The 19776-nt window shown below is 37.6% G+C and overlaps 1 protein-coding gene across 4 annotated transcripts in view; it reads left to right on the top strand.

Moving 5' to 3' along the window:
• Nucleotides 1-55: 55 nt before the first annotated feature.
• The window catches only part of PIGF (phosphatidylinositol glycan anchor biosynthesis class F), a 35769-nt gene continuing 16048 nt past the window's right edge, over nucleotides 56-19776 (top strand). The window contains exons 1-6 of one of the 4 annotated variants that reach the window (XM_038551209.1): nucleotides 56-209; nucleotides 1946-2194; nucleotides 3403-3494; nucleotides 4940-5056; nucleotides 11701-11780; nucleotides 13981-14859. In XM_038551209.1, coding sequence (XP_038407137.1) covers nucleotides 1967-2194; nucleotides 3403-3494; nucleotides 4940-5056; nucleotides 11701-11780; nucleotides 13981-14063 — 600 coding nt within the window. In that variant the 5' untranslated portion in view covers nucleotides 56-209; nucleotides 1946-1966 and the 3' untranslated portion in view covers nucleotides 14064-14859. Of the gene's footprint in view, nucleotides 210-409; nucleotides 563-1945; nucleotides 2195-3402; nucleotides 3495-4939; nucleotides 5057-11700; nucleotides 11781-13980; nucleotides 14860-19776 lie in introns of those variants that run through there. The other 3 variants (XM_038551210.1, XM_038551207.1, XM_038551208.1) reach the window with 3 other exon arrangements.

The following is a 19776-nucleotide window of genomic DNA, read 5'->3' as shown; positions in this document are numbered from 1 at the left end:
CCCCGCCCACCGCCCCGCCCACCCCACACCTGAGAGGCCGTGGGAGGCGGGGCTTCTCCCATTGCCCGCCCCTCCGCTCCTGCAATTGGCTGTGCCGCCTTGGGTCTCCGCCCCACAGGCTTGCGCCTGCGCGTTGGCCAGGGCGGCGAGTCGTACCTGATGGTGGGAGGTGGTAGCTCGCGCTCCTCTTCCGCTGGCGGGAGAGTTAGGTAAGCCCAGCGGCGCCCGCCCGGCACGCGAGCCTCCCGGGGTGCCAGCGGCCCCCACCCACTGCCCACGTGGCCGCGAGCGTCTGTGCCCCCGGCCCGCTGGCGCCCGCCGCCCGCCCGAGGGCCACCCTTCCGGCGTGACCCGGGGGCAGCCCCGATGGACCCGGCCCTCGGATCCGTCCCTGTGTGTGGCGCCCTCCGTTCGTCTCGGTCTCCGCGCCCGTGCCCTTTTGCTTATGCCTCTCAGCGCGGCCCCGCCCCCGTTCACACTGGCGCGGGGTGAGGCTCGGGCAGAGTCCCGAGCGGCCGAGGTTGGCGGGGGGCTGCAGGGGCAGGTGCCGCGGGTTGCGCGGGTAAGCTCCGCAGCCTCCGGGGCGGTGGGCGCGGGCCGGGTCCGACCGCGGGGGCGGGGGCGGGGGCGCGGGCGCTGGCCGCCGGGGTGTGCTCGCCAGGGCCCACCCCCGCGGCTGCTTTCGCGGGGGGGCAGACCTTTGGCCCACCCTCTTCTCCTCGTTCGTTCGTTCATTCATTCAGTAAGCAGTTGGGTGCTGCTCCGTGTATTAGAGCCTCATCTGCCCATATCACTTGGGATTCTGAGAGCGGCCCAGAAACATACCCGAAGGGATAGTCCGCTCAGACGGTGTATTCCGGATCCTGCGCCCCTGCCCCTTGGTCAGCGGATCTGCCAGAGAGGTTTCCTTCCTCCCTTCTTGCTCTTCATCCCCTTCTCGGCCCCTGGAGTGTAGATTTATGTCAAAGAGGCGAGGGTTTGACGTGGCTATAGTGCTTGGGAGCTTGGGACCTTGGACATGTCTCCCAACGTGCCTTAGCCTGTTTCCTTATCAGTAGAATATTTGCCTTGGAAAATTATAATGTGAACTAGATCAGAGCTGTAAAGATAAGGCCTTGACTTGCCCTTTTGTTTTTCTGGAATATTCAACCACAGTGTAACATGGGTAACATGTGGACTGTTACTTTGATATTAGCCAGTACTATGTATAAGCTCTGCGTTAGGTAATTTATAAATAAACATATATGTTATACATACCACGATGTGTATTTTATAGAGAGAAAGAAAGATTTTTCTTCTACTTATGCCCTACTTTTGATTGGAACCTAGCACCTGTAACGGACATTGTCATTTCGGTATTTCTGGAGCATTGGGATCCCTTAGTTTAGCATAATGTTCTTTGGCCTTTCCTGATTACACTGGCCACCATTTGAGTCCTGAAGTGTGCACTTGGTATTGCTTGTCATTTGCCAGAAGAGGTGAACTACTGTGATGTTAGACAAGGGTCCCTAGTGGTTACAAAGAAGAAAAAAAAGCAGTTTAGTCAGAGTGTATCCATGGATCGGAGAACGCATAGCTTATATTTCCAACCAGAGCAAATCATTAATCTCTGCGTGTTTGTTTTCACCGTTGTGATTTCGACAAAAAAGAGAAAGAAAAAGAAAAGGAAACGAACCCCTTAATTGGTCTTAGTACATGACCCTTTTACAGAAACTGGTTACAAATATTTAAGAAATTACTAAGTTTGGCCTTTTTAGGTTCTAAGACCTTTTTGAGCCAAACTAGTCTATATGTATATTTATATGTATGCATCTTCCCATATTCTGAAACTCGTAATTATTGCGCATAGAAAATTGATTTGTTCATGCTTACTTTTAGGCGTTGGAGCATTTAGACAATGGAAAAAAATCATTATTGGATATGCTCTTAATTTGTTTTTCATTAGATAGCGCCTTAAGAAAACACCATGAAAGATACTGATATCAAGAGACTACTGTATACCCATCTTTTGTGCATATTTTCAATTATCCTAAGCATCTGCATTCCATCGTTCTTCTTGGAGAATTTCTCAATATTGGAAACACACTTGACATGGTTGTGCATCTGTTCTGTTTTTGTAACTGCCGTCAATCTAGTGTTATATTTAATAGTGAAACCAAATGCATCCTCTAAAAGAAGTTCAATATCATACAAGGTAAGGCTTATTTCTTGGTAATTGATTTTTAGATAGAGGTGGTGTTTCTTTGAATAAAAGAATAGAGTATAAGTCAAGTACTCATGTAGTTATTTACAGTGAGTAAAGAGAACCTGATTTTTTTTTTTTTTTTTCTCAAATCAGTAGCCTGTCATTGCTGGAAGGTTGCCCACAATGTTTGGATAGATCCTTGTCATGCATCAGTTGTGGAATTAGGTCTTTGGTGGATATTAGAGCATTATGAACCTAGATAGTCATGTCTTAGGTCACCATTGAAGATAAATACATGATGTAACAATCATATCTTTATAAAGTTTACTTTATAAGACATTTCAGTTTATCTTCATTTATTTTTTTCCATTTCTGAAAGAAACTTAATGGGTTTTTAAAAAATTACAAGATAAGCCTCTGTGGTAGCTTTGTTTTGAACATGGCCTTCCTTGACTAAACGGTGTTAAAGTTTTCAGATATCAAATCTGTTTTTTGAAATATTCACTATTGTAGAACACTTGGCTATTACTTTAAATTAATAGAGTCCTCACTTAACATTATGTAATACTATGTGTAAGCTCTCTTAGGTAATTTAAAACACATTTACTGCCCTATGATTAAAAAGCTCACTCTGTGTTTTATAATTAGATCTTCTTAAGCTCCAAATCAAGTAGGTCCTGCACTGACTTGCAGACATTCAGGTCTTTTTTTCATGTGCATCATATAATCACATGAATATAATTTGGGGAATTATTTAGTATAGTGCTTTTTTGGGTACAGTTTTCTTAGGGATTTTGTTTTTAATGAAAAAAAAAAGTATAGCATTTATTTGTTGCAAAAATGTCCTGTGTCACATAATAAGAACTGTGTGTTTTTTGTATCATAGCATTCTGTTGTTGGTAAAATATTTTCTAAATACTGAGTAGTAACATACTCAATACATACCGTAGAAACAGAAATGGTTTTTGATTCTAGTGCTGATTGGGTGGGTGGAATATGGGGGATGGTTTGTGACTTGTAGGTTGTTTTATGGAGCTGTCTGGAGGACTGCATACCTGACTGCACAGGAAATGGGATCTGAGGTCAGGCTGCCTGAAGTAAAGAATGTTCAACTGTTTCACGCATGGGAATAAGTTGTATTTGTAGATAAAGTGGAAGCATTTGCTGTCCTCTAGGCATTGTCTTGAGTCTTCAGATCGTTCTCATTTCTTTTTTAGGTAACCAGATTTTTGAAATGCTGTATCTACTTTCTTATGTCATGTTTCTTCTTTCATGTAATTTTTGTTCTATATGGAGCACCACTCATAGAGTAAGTCTGAAATTTTTACCTTAAGGCGATTATATTTTAAAACACTTGTTTATTAAACAAAGCACTGATTTTGTTGGGGGTGAAAGAAGAACCATGGTGTGTTTAATTACTGGATCACGAAGGATACTGACATCATTGCCCTTTCTTAGTAATGATACACTTTTAACATTACTTCATAGCAATATTAAGAGTAACTGAATTCTTAATTATTATTAGTTAATAATAAGAATAACTCAATTCATTAACTACTCCTATTACCTAGCCTTCTATTACCCCATTGCATGTGGAAGGGGGGGCGGGTAGGTAGATGAGAAACTATACCAATAAATGTGTGGCCCCTAGAATCTCTAAGGGAACTTACTTATAATAATATGTATAAATTAGTTACAAATAGTAACTAAGTGCTTGAAAATATTTTGTCTTAACAAAAGTCAATAGAGGGACTCCTGAGTGGCTCAGTGGTTATCCTGGGTTCCTGGAATTGAGTCCTGCATGGGGCTCACACCACAGGGAGCCTGCTTCTCCCTCTGCCTCTCTCTCTCTCTCTCTCTCTCTCTGTGTCTCTCATGAATAAATAAATAAAACCTGTTAAAAAAAGTCAATAGATTCCTGTTTTTAATTATTTATAACCTAATGTTGATAGTTTAAAGGCAAAATTTAAATTTAACTCAACACTTTTTCAAAGCTGACTGGTTTTTTTTTTTAAAAAAAAACCTAAATTCATGAATATTTTTTTTAATTCATGAATATTTTTAATACAGTGTTCATCATAAATTGAGAAACTTCATTTAGCAGTGATTAAGATCACAGTGAAACAAGTGATGTGACACATATAGCTATGTATGTAGTTTTATACATATTTACACAATTATATACGTACACATACTAAATTAACAGGTAGTTCTTTTCTAGAGAGGGGAGGACAAGACCTTTGTAATGGTTTTATTTAATCCATTTTAGAATGGAATGAATATCTTGCACAATGGTTCTAAAACTAGCAGCATCAGCATTTTATCAAAAGTGAATTCTCAGGCCTCAGAAACTCTAGGGGTGCAGCCCCTCAATCTTTAGTTTCTCTAGCTTTCCAAGTGTCTCCAGTATAAGCTAGAGTTAAAACAGTGGTTGCAGAGAAATTTCCAGAGACTATTCAGAAAGAAAGTTAATTATCTAAAAATGGAGTTTCTTGCAGTGGAGAGTCTCATATGGATCAGAGGGTATTTAACACTTCTGAACTCTGTCATTAAAGCCAGATATTTGCTAGATTGTTTTTTATAGCTTATATTTTTGGTAGTAAAATTTTTTTGTAGTTATCATTTTAGTAGGATGCATGTTACCTTTCAAAGTAAAGTATATGAAAATGTTTTTATGTTAAATCTATTTAACCAAGATTATGTGTGTACATGCCTTTAATGCTTTTTTAAAAATTGCTAATTTTTTCCCCCTAGGTTGGTGTTGGAAACATTTTTATTTGCAGTTATTTTGTCTACTTTTACTACTGTACCGTGTTTGTGTTTGTTAGGACCAAACATCAAAGCATGGCTAAGAGTATTCAGTAGAAATGGGTAAGTTTTAATTTTATATTTTAGTGATGTTTGAAATTTTAGAAAATTAATGTAGTGTTTTCCTACCCATGGCAGCTTTCTGATTATTCTGAGAGTAATTTTCAAGACTCTGTGGTTCTAAGGGATGCCTTAGGGACCCACTGCAGTTGGGGACTGGGGGTAGGGAATGGGTTGTATGCATTTGAGGGGGACTCAAGCAGGTAGAACTAGAGACTTCTCCTTCTACTTTAGCAAGATCAGCTCTGGTATTCTTCTGTATGGTAGGATTCCATTTAGCCTTTTGTTTGGAAAAAAAAAAAAAAGGTTTCTGCTTTCAAAAAAGGCCTTGAAAACCACTTTTCAGGGATGATTTGTTACTGTGATAAAATTTTTGCAGATAAAATTGCTTCCATACATCTTATAAGGTAGAATTGAAGTCTACAATCTAAAAATGCTTGGTGACAACTATAATTTCTTGTTTAGCCTCTTTTGTGGTAAAACATCTGAGTGCAAGTTTTACAGGATTTTATTTCCTTAGCAGCCATAAATAAATTCAGCACAGCTAAGTTAAAATTTTAGCTTCTTGAAAGGCATTGAAATGGTTCATATCAGAAAAAAAATGGTTAAATTGTATCTAAGAAAGCTGGAGGTTATTTGATGCTGGTGATTTTGTCCTTTTTATCACCCAGTAGCAAAAAACGTCTAGAGCTCTTACTCGGCTCCATGCTGTGCAAGCTTTGTGTGCATTCTGAAGTGTTAGCCATGATTCTCTCCCTGAGAAGTTATATGTTCAAAGGGATAAAAATAAAATGGACAAACTATGAGATTAAAATTGTGTAAATCAGATAGTAAGTGTTGTTGGAACTTAGAGGGGCAGGAAACCGCTAACGAATGAGCTGGAGTGGGCAATGATCTATAAAGGATTTGGATCAGGAATGTGAGACTTGGTGAGATGAAGGGGAAAGGGAAAGACATCCCTATGAACGAAGCCAAAGAAACTGAAATGAAAGTGGCATTTTGTTGTGATTTGGAAGGGAACAGCCCAAGTAGTACAGAGGATGCATGCTGGCTAGTAGCTAGGCTCTATAAATTACTGACTCTTTCCTTTCGAAATGAATATCGTTTCCCTTCAGAACCATCTTACAGTGTTGATAAATGTCTCTAGAAAGCAAAAGTGTAATCACTGAAAACTTTTTCCTACATTGTTACCATAGTATCCCTAATGGCATTCATTTCTTTTAGCATTTTAGTTTGAGATTTTTAAGCAGTGAAAACCAGTTGAAACGTTATAGGTTTGGCTTGGTGATTTATCAAGCTTTAAACTGTGTTTCTGATAATGGTATATATATATATATATATATATATATATATATAATCTGATTCTGCAATTCTGCCATAGTATGGTATATGCATTTCTAGAAATCCCTGCTCTATGCAAAATTAGTCAATAAAAAATACAGAGCCTCTAGGAAAGATAGGATAACACTCAAAAACCTTGACCGTAACATAAAAAAGATGGGAACTTAATTAAAATGGTAGTACAGTTTTATACATGTTAAATAGGTAAGAAATTGAAAAACATAATGAATATGGTCCTTTTCCTTGGAAAAAAACCTGAAATCTGTTTTTGGAAGTAGTGTGGGAAGAGTTTGCCGCTCATAACTTATTATGAAGTGGTAACAGAGGGTTGTTGGAGATCTGATATTAAGGACCAGATGTGGAAGGCGTGACTCATACACGTGAAGGAAGCTAAGGGAGCTGAGAGTTGGGGCTTGGTTTGTTTTCTTTTGTTTTTGTTTTTTTATGTTTCAAGTTTTTATTTGAAGTCATACAGTGTAATACTAGTTTCAGGAGTAGAATTTAGTGATTCATCACTTACATACAGCACCTAGTGCTCAATCACGAGTGCCCTCTTTAATGCCCATCACCCATTTAGCCCATCCCCCTGGCCTACCTCCCTTCCAGCAACCCAGGGAGATGGACTTTTTTAAGTAGTATTGAGATATAATTCAAATACCATACACTTGGCTTATTTAAAGGGTACAATTCAGTGGTTTCAAGTATACTCACAAAAATTGTCCGCCACCATCACAGTCAAGTTTGGAACATTTTCATCATCTCAAAAAAGAAACCCCATATTCTTTAGCTATCACTTCCTTATCCCTTCTCCCCTAGTCCTAAGCAACCACTAATCTCTTTACTGTTTCTATAGATTGCCTGTTCTGAACATTTCATAAAAATGTTATCATGTATATGTGATCTTTTGTGATTGGCTTCTTTCACTTAACCATAATATTTTCAAGGTTCATCTATGCAGTAGTTCATTCCTTTTTATGGCTGAGTAACATTCCATTGGGTGACTCTGTACCACATTTTTTTATCCGTTCATCAAGTGATGGACATCTGGGTTGTTTCTACTTCTTGCTGTTATGACTAAGCAGCTGTAAACATTTGTATATAGGTTTTTGTATGGACATAATGCTTTTATTTATTTATTTTTTGAGTATATGCCTAGGAGTGGAATTGCTGGATCTTATTGTTACTTGTTTAATTGTTTGAGGAACTTACCAGACTGTTTTTCAAGGTTGCCGCACCATTTTACATTCCCACAGCAATGTATGAGGGTTCCAGTCATCCTGTGTTCTTGCCAACAGTCATTATTATCTGGCTTTTTGATTATCACCATCCTAATGGGTGTGGTTTGTTATCTCCTTGTGTTTTTAATTTGTGTTTCCCTACGGACTAATGGTGTCAAGCATCTTTTCATGTGCCTGTTGGTAATTGTGTATTTTCCTTGGAGAAATATTTATTCAGATCCTTTGGTCATTTTTTAATTGGGTTTGTCTTTTTTACTATTAAGTTGTAAGAGTTCTTTACTTATTATAGATATAAATCATATCATATACATGATTTGCACATTTTTTTTCTTTCTGTGGGTTGTCTTTTCACTTTCTTCAGTGTGTCCTTTGAAGGACAAAAGATTTTAATTTTGATGAAATCTAATTCATCAGTTTTTGTCTTTTGTTGCTTATGCATGTATTAGGATCCTATCTAAGAAACCATTGCCAAATCCAAAGTCATAAAGATTTACTCTTATGTTTTCTTTTAAGAGTTTTACAGTTTTAGGTTTTACACTTGGGTCTTTGGTCTATTTTGTATTAGGTTTCATATATGGTGTGAAGGAAGGATCTACCTTCATTCTTTGCATGTGGCTCACCTGATGTCCCAGCACCATTTGTTGAAAAAATCACCTTTGAGTAATTTTGGCACCCTTGTCAAAAATCACTTGATCATAAACACATGATCTTTAGTGTTTTTCCATTGACCTATATGCCTATCCTTATGTCAGTACCACCCTGTTGTCATTATCTGGTAGATGTTTGAAGGATGTGCATGCTTTGTAGATGCATACACTGCTTGATGCTATTGGGTGCAGTTTTTATTTGTTCACATAGTGTTTCTCACAGAGGAAGTTGCTCCTGTTGTTCCCTAATATTTCAGTCAAATTGTAACAAATTTGCATATTCAAAAACAAGCATTATAGCAGTGTTGACTATATATAAAAATCCCTAATATTTTTAAATTGAAAAAAAAACAAACTTAAAAACTCAAGGGAAACAGAGAAACTATCCTTAATTTCTTTTAGTAACTTACCACAAATTGAATATGTATATGTTTTCTGATTCTGCTTTAACCCTATTTTTGCATTTAGCCTGAACAATATACCTTGCAGTAATGCCTATTATTTTCTGCTGGGTTAAAAAGAGCTCTTTAAAAATTTATTATAAAATTTGACTTGAATATTTTGAGATTTGCAGAGTTAATTTGTTGTCACCTTGTTTTTGTACCTATCTGCACTGTATCCCTTCTCAGAAAGATCTATAACAAAGTAAAACTAAAATTAATAGGAAGGGGAATACCATTTTCCAGCTAGCAGACTGACAAAATCTGTGTTTCATAATACATAGTGTTAAAGGTTTGAGGAGTTAAGTGCCAATGGGAATATAAATTGGTTCAAGCTCTGTGAAGGGCAGTTTGGTAATATCTATAATAATTAAAAATACACATCTTTGACCTAGCAGTCCCACTTCCAGGATTTTATGCACTAGATATATTTTAATACCTACAAAATATTGAATGTGTAAGATTATTCATTGTAGCTTTGAAAACAGCTTAAATGTCCTTTAACAAGGGGAGGATTAAGTTAAATTTAATGAGGCTATAAAAAACAACCACCTAACCAATTCTTTAATTACTTATATGCTGTTAAGTGGAAAAAAGGAAAGTGAAGAAATGTGTGTAGAATGCTACCATTTATGTAAAAATTGGGCAGAAGAGAATATATATACCTGTATACCTTTGGAAGAATACATGAGAAACTGATAAAAAATATTGGTTGTCTCTGGGGAGGGGGTCTGAGATGCTAGCAGGCCAGCTTAGAAGACTTTCCACCAACTACCCTTGGGTGTCTTTTGAAATTTAAGTCCTATTAGTATATATACTACTTAGTCAAAATAAAAATTATAATGGGTTAGGTTTTGCCAATATTTAACTTATTTGGGGAATATAGAAAGTTAGGCCTGTATCAAGAAGTTGTTAGATTTCTCTGATGCCACCTAAACTTTGGTAGGCTGCAAAAATATCCTTCGAAAATTTCTAGCTTACAAGATAATAGCTCAGTTGCTGGAGTTCTGTAACTAAAAATAATCAATTTGTAATACGAAACAGTCAACATTCCAGAGGGCAGGACATGAAATAGTAATATGCAAAAGTAACAACTTTTACAGCACTTTCAAGTGTCTTATAGCATTTAATTCTTACAGCAGTCTAGTGATATACTCCTATTTTCATTGTTTTCTTTCTTTTTTTTAAAGATTTTATTTATTTATTCATGAGACACACACACACACACACACACACACACACACACACACACACACACACACAGGCAGAGATTCAGGCAGAGGGAGAAGCAGGCTCGATTCAGGGAGCCTAACGTGGGACTCGATCCTGGGACTCCAGGATCATGCCCTGGGCCGAAGGCAGGCACTAAATTGGATCCCCAATTTTCATCATTTTCTAGGTGAAGATACTAGAAAGCTGACAGGTTAAGTGATTTGCCCAAGCCCTCAAGTAGCCAGCCAGTAAGCAGTAGAATTGGGGCTTGAATGCAGATCATTTGATGGTACAGAAGGTTTTGGAAGACCACACTAACCAAGGATCCGAAAATGGGTTCCTGCCCTCTCTCCACTACTTAGTGACCAAATGATCTTAGACAAGCTATTTAACTTCAGAGATCCTCATAGGTAATACTGTTAAGATAATACTGATATGCACTTTGCAGTGTTATTATGAGAACTGAGGGAGTTAAGTGAAATCAAATAGCAAATGCTTAAGAGATGCTTGTTGAATAGATTAACAAACGGCAGTGAGCATTTTATATTTCATACTTCCAATCCTGTCTGCCATTTGTCTTAGTACCCATGTTGGTTTAGGTAGCAGACCTAGAAGTACAGGGCATGGACAACCATGGAGAAATGAGGAAGTTTTTTCATTTGGTTTAATGTAACATTAATTTGAGCTTTGTCATAGGAGGGCAACTTAAGTCTTCGTGTCTCTACCATCCCTTAGCGATAGTTCCCTTTCTGCCCTAGTATTTTTATCACACTTTAAGAATTTAGCATAAAAAGCACGTCAACTTTTGAAAGAGTTAGGGAACAGTTAATTCAATAGATTAATTTGTTTAATGTTAGAGTTGGCCTTCTTAAATGTTCAGTGTTAGGCAAAAATATTTTAAAAATGCAAAGATCTGGAGGTTCTGCATTGATAATATGAAATACCCACAAAAACAACTTGTATATTATTTCAGAATTGTCTCAATATACAGTTAGCATTATTTACATTGAGTCACAACTTTGGTTTCAGAGAATTCCATTATTATTTAGGGAGGTTATTACTAACAAGAATAATACATTTTTCTTTCTACCCAATAATTACTTACAACAGAAATTAAAGTTCTGATTTGAAATTCTTGTGCTGTAGTTCTAATTCATTAAAAGTGCATAAAATACTTTATTGGCTGGAGATTTTAGAGCTTTAAATATTTTTATCATTTACCCTGTTCTTAGCATATAAAACATGGAAGAGTTTTTTGTTTTGTTTTAGTATGATTGAAATATGACTAAAATGTTCAGAATCAACAGGCCAGCTTTGAATTGGGCTGGCATCGCTCTCAGTATGGAATCAGTATAAATGTTTTAGACTACTTTATGCAAAATAAGTACTATTTGCATGTTTAATATTGAGTAGATGATAACCAGATAAAGACTGAGAAACATAAGCTTTGATCATGAGAACCGTGTAAGAATTATATCCCAAGAGTAAAGGACCATTTCTGATACCATTGAGATTTAATACTTACATAAATGACATAAATGATACTGTTTTAACAATACTTTTTCTTAAGGTATGTGTGAAGTTATTCTAGATGAAAAAAAATACAAAGGAATTCTATTTTAAAGAAATTTGAAGGTAGAAAAATATTTTGGTTTCTTTACTTCTGTCAACTTCTATTTGTATTTATTACTAAATATAATCAATGTGTACTAGTAGAAATCAGTTTGTTGCCTTACTGTTATTTTATAATGTTTGTTGCATGTTTTAAGTCAGAATTTGACCACTTTTGGTGAACTGAAAAACTTGAATTTCTGGAGAGAGGTTCCTGAACTTGTGGTTATCTTGCCAAGTAAGTAAGAACTGTTTGTGTAGAAAAAGACAGCAGGCATTTTTGGTCATCTTTGGAAATCAATTTTATATTGGAAAAAAAAAACACTGTAGACATTTAAGAATAAAAAGATAATGAATGACCAAAAATTAATACATTGCAAAAAATAGATAATTAGCCTTGATAAGGGCATAAAAATTTAGTGGCAAAGAGGCACTAGTTTTAATATTAATTCCGTAGGGGAGGGAAATTCTGTAAAATATCTTTAGCCACCAGTTGTTGTTGTGTGGGGTCCATTCTGTATGAAGAGCTAAATAGCTAAAAAGATCAGTTCCATCTAAAGAAGCACTGTTTTGATGACAGCCTGTCTAAGCCACAGTGCTCACCCTTAGCTACCCCAGGCACCTGATACAGTGTCTGGCACATAGTAGGCATTCAACATGGTCTATTTATTTCAATTAATGTTTGACATGATGAGTTCCAGTGGAGGCAAATAATATAGACTGTTACTTGGAGCTCATTGTCATGAAGATTGATCTGTGATATTTTATTTTTTAAATTTTTATGTTTTTATTTTTTAAAATATTTTATTTATTCATGAGAGACATACAGAGAGAGGCAGAGACATAGGCAGAGGGAGAAGCAGGCTCCCTGTGGGGAGCCTGATGCAGGGACTTGATCCCAGGACCCTGGGATCACAACCTGAGCCAAAGGCAAGTGCTCAACCACTGGGCTACCCGGGCATCCTGATCTGTAATATTTTAGTTACTTTTTAACTTTTTAAGTTTGTCCACAGAGCAAGGAGCCATTTATTTTATTCTCAGCCTTCTTGACTATGTGTATACATACATTCTTTAACTATGAAAAAATTAGCCCCAAACCATAGAATTTGAATGACTTTATTATGGGAACTTAGTAAAGGGGAATAAACCAACTTCACTGCTGCTATAAGTTAGTTAATATAATTTATTTTTTATCTTGTTTATTACAGAAGAGTATATATTATAAAAACTCAAATAATAGAAAAATATAGAAAGTTAAAGATCCTAGTAATCCTATCAAAGAAACAACCATTACCGACAGATTTTAGTCTAAGTTTGTCCACACGTTATCACATATTCACAATTTAAAAACAAAAATGGTTATACTATCACTGCTTTATAACTTTTTTTTTTAACTTAATAGGACCATTTCTAACTGTATGTGGATGTAATCTACCTCTTTTTACATAATGTCCTTAGTATATATTTTCATCCTTAAGTAAGAATACTTCCATTTACATTGGTTTGAACAATCAGGAAACAGATTATCTGACATAGCAGAGATAGAGCTAGATAGCCAAGATACAGATGTGCTTCTCACTGATTGCCCTGGATCTTATCCTCTGGCTGTTAGTGAGATGGCAGTAGCTCCTCTCCCTTTGATCACCCTAAGCTTATCACTGGGAGAGAATGGGATCACTATGATGTAATTAGTCTGATCATCAGGGATGAGATAGATGAGCGTTGGGCAAGCATTCCATGTACCATGGTTTATTTCATTTCCTATTGAAGATAATTTTCAAATATTCAGGATTATAAATAATGACATTATAAACATCTTTGTACCATATAATTTTATATACTTGTACAACAGTTTCTATAGACTAGATTCCTGGGGTAGAATTTCTAAATCAAAAGAAGTTGACAGTGCCTGCCAAACCAAAGTTCTGATTTGAAGAATATGAATTTACTGACCAATAGAGTGCCTGTTTCCCTAAATCCCAATCAGGGCTATTTACTTTTTATCAGGTTTTTTTTTTTTTTTTTTTAAGATTTTATTTATTCATGAGAGCCACAGAGAGAGAGAAAGATAGAGGCAGAGGCAGAGACACAGGCTGAGGGAGAAGCAGGCTCCGTGCAGGGAGCCCGATGTGGGACTCGATCCCAGGTCTCCAGGATCACACCCTGGGCTGAAGGCGACACTAAACCACTGAGCCAGCGGAGCTGCCCTACCTTTTATCAGTTTATGAGGGCTATGAGGGCGGCTGCCATGGGGGCAGACTGCTACCGCTATAGCTTCCTCTGATTTCTAATGGGATGCATAAACTTTGGTCAGAAATTTTTGAAACTTTGATCTGTCGAACCATTTATTAATTTTAGCAGAATATGATGGATTAAATTGCAAGGATTGCATTTCCCTTATCCTGCCTCCCTACCTCCCTTCTTTTCTTCTGCCTCAGGTTACAGAAAACTGGGTAGAAGTCCTCAAGAAGCTTCAAGACAAGAAAAATTGGTGCTAGTTAAGATGGGAGGACAGTTTTAAAGATAATTCATTCATTGTATTGAGCAAACACGTAGTATGGGGCGTCTGTTCATGAGAAGTGTGAGCAAGATGAAAAGAAATTGCATGGCAACCCTAAAAACACATTATAGAATAATAAGAAAAAGGCATGTGGAAGACGAAAGAATCCAGCCTGGAAGAAAATACTACCCAAGGAACAAAAACAAACTCTACACAGTTTATCATAGAAGAATGTTACTGAGAGCATAAATTGAATAAAAGCTCAAAAGATAAGATGATGAAAAAAATGAAGTGAAGGACATTACAGAATTAATTAAATAAAATGAATCCAAACCACACCACCACAGGTCACAAATTAGAAACAGATAAGCTAGAAAATCAAGTTCTAGCTTGGAAGAAAGGTTTGAAACAGTCAAAACAAATGAGGGGGTAGGGAAGAGTAAGGCAGTTAGAAAAGAAATGATAAATGGAGAGAACAAAGGAGACGAGCTTAAGACCAGTTAGTGTCCATAAAATAACAAAACAGAAGGTAATTCAAAGTACGATGGAAGACCACTTCCCCAAATGCAGAAATTGTGCAGTTTGCACATTAAGGAGACTCACTGCATTAAAAAACTGGTTGTAAATTAGGATTACAGAGGACAGAATATAAACTTACAAAAATAAGCAATAGAAGTTACAAAGCGGGGGAAGGGAAGATGGAGAAGATACAACCGTATCCCCAACTACTCTGGCTATCCCCAGATCCTGAGCCTGTTTAGTACAATCTTTTTTTTTTTAAAGATTTTGTTCATTTATTCATGAGAGACGAGAGACAAAGAGAGAGAGAGGCAGAGACACAGGCAGAGGGAGAAGCAGGCTCTGTGCAGGGAGCCTGATGTAGGACTCAATCCCAGGACTCCAGGATCAGACCCTGGGGCAATGGCAGATGCTCAACTGCTGAGCCACCTGGGTGTCCCTGTTTAGTACAATCCCTTCACAGAATAAGGATTAAATGAAACTCTATGTATTGAATGATGATTTCTCACCTTCTTCCGAGTCCTTTTCCCTTGCTTGGCCCAGAATACTGACAGGTAGGCTTATGCTATTTAGAGAGGGTATAGAAATACTTCTTTCAGGGAAAAAAATGGCAGCAAAGAAAAACTTAAAGATACTGACAATTTGGGGCTTCTCTAAAAGTCAGCTTTCCTATTCAGTCCCTGGTACAGTGAAGCCCGCCAGTTGAATTGTGCTACTCATACATAGTGAACATCTAATCATCTGTTTAGTGTTTCACTTTTTTGTTGTTTTTTTTTTTTAAACATACCTTTATTGAGATACTTCATACCATAAAACCCACCCATATAAAGTATACAAGTCAGTGTTTTTTAAGTATAGACACAGCTTTGTAACCATCACCACAATCTAATTTTAGAACATCTTACCATGCCAAAAAGAAACTCTGCCCATTAGCAGTCCCCCTCCTACCCACCCTTGCACACCCCCTCACCCCCCTCCCAGGCAGCCACTAAAATACTTTCTGTATCTTTAGATTTGCCTTTTCTGAACATTTCATATAAAGTATTTTACTTTTAAGGTAGGATGAGAAATGAACAGTCAGTGGGCATTTCAGGAACACCTCTAAAGTGAAATGCAGAAATGAAAACAAAAAACTCTGTGGAAACAAAGATATAAAAACCAGAAGATAATTTTTTAAAATGTCTTTTGTTTTATATCCATTAAACAGGAACAGGAAGTAGTCAAAAGGAATATTCAGACAACGAGAAAGCTCTTGAAAGTGAAAAAATATGAGAAAAAATTCAACAGACATAGAGACAAAATTAAAAAGTTCCCTTAGTCAAACAAAAGGCAAAAATACAGAAAATGGGTTAAAAAATGGGTTAAAAAAAACCCAAAACAAAACAGAGGGTTAATTCCAAATGGTAGTATTTCCAGCAAAAGAGTAAGAAAAACAAAATTCTTAAGGGATCTGGGCAGAGAAAGCAAATCTTTATAAGTCTTTAAGAAGAAAATGTCAAGAACCAAAAGACTTGACATTGTAGATTAAGAAGGTCCATGGGGGATCCCTGGGTGGCACAGCGGTTTGGCACCTGCCTTTGGCCCAGGGCGCGATCCTGGAGATCCGGGATTGAATCCCACGTCGGGCTGCCGGTGCATGGAGCCTGCTTCTCCCTCTGCCTGTGTCTCTGCCTCTCTCTCTCTCTCTCACTGTGTGCCTATCATAAATAAGTAAAAAAAAAAAAAAAAAAAAAAGGTCCATGGGTTTCCAGCGTCGTGGCTGAAAAGACACCCACTCAAAGACAAACCGATTGTGAAATTTTAGTTAACCAAGAATAAAGAGAAATTCTAAAGGCTACCAGAGAGGGCAGTGGTGGGGGGGAACATCTTACCTAGAGAGTTCTGGGAGCCAGGGAAGCAATGCCTTCAAAATTCTGAGGCAAAATGATTTCCAATGATTACAGTAAAGTCCTATTTAGACTTTAAATAGTCTGTAAAATCTATTTTATTCTTTCTCAGGAATCTACTGAAGGAGTTACTTAGAAAGGAGGAAAGAAAGAAAAAGAAAAGAGAGAGGAAGGGAGGAAGGGAGGAAGACGGAAGCAAGCAAGCAAAGTACAAGAAAATCTTGGAATCCAGGCAGCAGGAGACCCAAAAGTGATTGAGGGAGGCAAAAGGAATTCATGGGATGATGGTGTAGGAAGCTTACAGGACGATAGCTTTGCTCAGGCTTAGAGAGCAACCAGTCCAGCTGGGAGCAGGTGAGTTGCCTCCAAAAAGGAAGGAGAATAGAGCACACAAGTATTTAGAGATGATGTTTAGTTTCTTTGGAATATTTAAGGATGGTTGAGTGACAGGTACATTAGTAAATGGAGGATAAAACAGAGGCAGTTCTTAATATCCAAAGAAAATAAAAAATTTACAGTAAGAAAAGGAATGTGACTGGTTTGTGTGGTTCAGCTGCGATGAACATTTTCATAACCATAATGATGTAGATACTATGCTGTTGATTGAGCAGCGAGGGGAAGATATTACCATTGAGGAGGGGATGGTGAGTCATGGAGAAATGAGTGTGTGGGCATGGGAGGCTTGGGGGAAAATCGTACTAAGTCCTTTTTTTCCGGTGTAGAAAGCAGGGAGTAACTACGTCTTGAAAAGTCTTTATGTCCTTTACGTTTTGAGCTACACAGAAGAAATGGTGAAGAGTTTACAATGTCTGCCTGGGGAGCAGAAATCAGGAGTGCAGAGAGACTCAGGGAGGGCTTGGTAGTAGATATTATACTCTAGGTGCAATCTGGGACCTTGAAGGTGTTTATCCGTATTATGATTTTGATGAATATAAAATTTCATTTTTACAAAAATAGGCTGCAGAGTTTTTCTATTTTTAAAACTAGGTCCTTGTTCCATTTTTTCCTATATTTATTATGTGGCAGATCATAAACCTCCTTGGATGCATGAAACAAAATAGAGGACAACCGCTTGCATGTTTGCACGTTTTGTAACAGATGGCCTCAGTGTGCTATAAAAATGAAAAACATGAAGCCATGGATCTTGCCCCTTACCCCAAGGAACTTGGAACTTAGATAAGCCATGTATGTAACCCTTGTTGAAACATAGCTCTGATCATATCTGCCTTGATTTAAAACCTTCAGTGGGTCCATTAGTGTGACTTTTCAGGTTTTTCTAAAATCCTAGCCCTAAATCTATGACAATGGGCTACTGCTTCACACCCACTAAGATGGCTGTGATCATTAATAACAAGTATTAGCAAGAGTGGGGAGAAATTGGAACTCTCACACATTTTGAGTGGCAGTATAAGATGGCTTAGCTGCTTTGGAAAACAGTCTGGCAGTTCCTTTCTTTAAAAGGTTAAGCATAGTTATCATATGACCTAGTGATTCCATTTCTTCGTATATCCCCCCCAAAAAGGGGACATATGTCTACACAAAACTTGCACATGAATATTTATAGCAGCATTATGCATGGTATCCAAAAAGTCAAAACAACTCAAATGTCCCAGGAACTGATGCATGGAAAAAAATCAGTGTGATATATCCACACAACAAAACATTATTTTTGTATGACAATAAAAAAGAAGGAAGTATGCTGCAAAATGGATGGATCTTGCAAACATTATGCTAAGTGAAAGAAGCCAGTCACAAAAGACCACATGTTGTATGATTCTATGTGTATGAAATGTTCAGAAAAGGCAAACTATAGAGCTAGAAAGTAGATTAATGGCTGTCCTCAGCCCAGGGCTGGCCAGAGTGGAAATGGGCAGTGACTGCTACCGGGTAAGAGTGTCGCTTTGGGATGATGGTTGCACAACTCTAAATATACTTAAAAACATTGAATTGTGCACTTTAAGTGAGTGAATTGTATGGCTTTGAAAGGGTTATCTGAGGCAGGTTTTCACTGTACTCAATGAAGGTGTTATTTTTAAATATCCTAACTCTAACCTACTTTTCCAGCTTTAGTTCCCATTCTTCCACTCAGCCTCAACCAATTTCACTTCTGTTCTTTCTACCTGCAGAGCAGGTTTTTCTCCAGGTCGGTCGAGCCCAAATGCCACCTATCCTTTCAGTTCTGGGGGAACTTCCTCTCCCATAAAATGGAAGAAGTAAACCCCTCCCAGCAGAGACTAAACCTTACCCTCAGCCTCTTCCAGACTTTATGTCTTTAGGCACATCACTTTAATGTATTGCAACATAGAGGAGTTATGTGTTGTGCAAAAACTAGCCAACATTAGCCACAGATGGTCAAAAATTAACCCTAGACGATCCTTTAAATTGCCTGAACAGTATAGTTCCCTCTTTACAATCAACTCATCAGTTTTTTCCCCTCCAAGGTTGGGACAGACCTCTGTCTTGAGTGCTTAGCTGAAGGAATTGACTTGCATTTTTAGGTGTTCTATAAAATAAAAAAGAATGATAACAGCTGCCCAGCAAATAACATGAATTTGGATCTATGGAGATTGGCTCCAGCCTTCTTCCACTCCTGATTTTCAATCCATTTCAAGAGCTAAAGCTCTTATCTTGTGTAGGGTGAGGGAGGAAAAGTCACAAGAGGGACAAATGACATAGGGATTGGCTTATAAACGGACTTGTCATTTGGGGCTACTTTAATTCAGTGTATATTTTGTGTGTAATGGATGCTTTCTAATGAAAGAAATCCTCTAACAAAACAGATGTCTTCAGTTATTCTCATGCTAGCTGGAAGAAACTATTTTTCATAAACTTTGTAATGACTCAACCTTGCATTTTAAACAGCCATATATTTGGAATCCTACTTACTGCATTGTGGTGGGGTTTTACTCGACTGTAACCAGACTCATGCTCCACATGGCTGAGTGGCCACACTCTGAGGGGCAGGCTGAAAGCAAGACCTACTCAGAGAATGGCAGTATTATGTCTTTTCACCTTTATACTCCAAGATGTATAGTTAAGAATGGTAGGCGAAATTACTGGATCTTTTGAAATCTTTTGTTTCTTGTTCTCTACTCATCCCCCACCAAATAAATAGTGTTGATTTGTTTAAATGAAATGTGACATAGAAAGGACCAGTTGAATAAGTGATGGTCCCTTCATGCCATGGAATACTAGTATAGCTGTTACCAAGGGGAAACAAAATAGCAAAACTGGGTATATAACATGATGCATTTGAGTTTTGATAAAGGATGTGTACATGCGTGCATATATCATTTGAAACATATTTGTGCATGCATAAAATATTTCTG

This window comes from Canis lupus, chromosome 10, assembly GCF_011100685.1.
Source record: "Canis lupus familiaris isolate Mischka breed German Shepherd chromosome 10, alternate assembly UU_Cfam_GSD_1.0, whole genome shotgun sequence".
NCBI lineage: Eukaryota > Metazoa > Chordata > Mammalia > Carnivora > Canidae > Canis > Canis lupus.
This window is presented reverse-complemented; position numbering and strand designations above follow the sequence as displayed.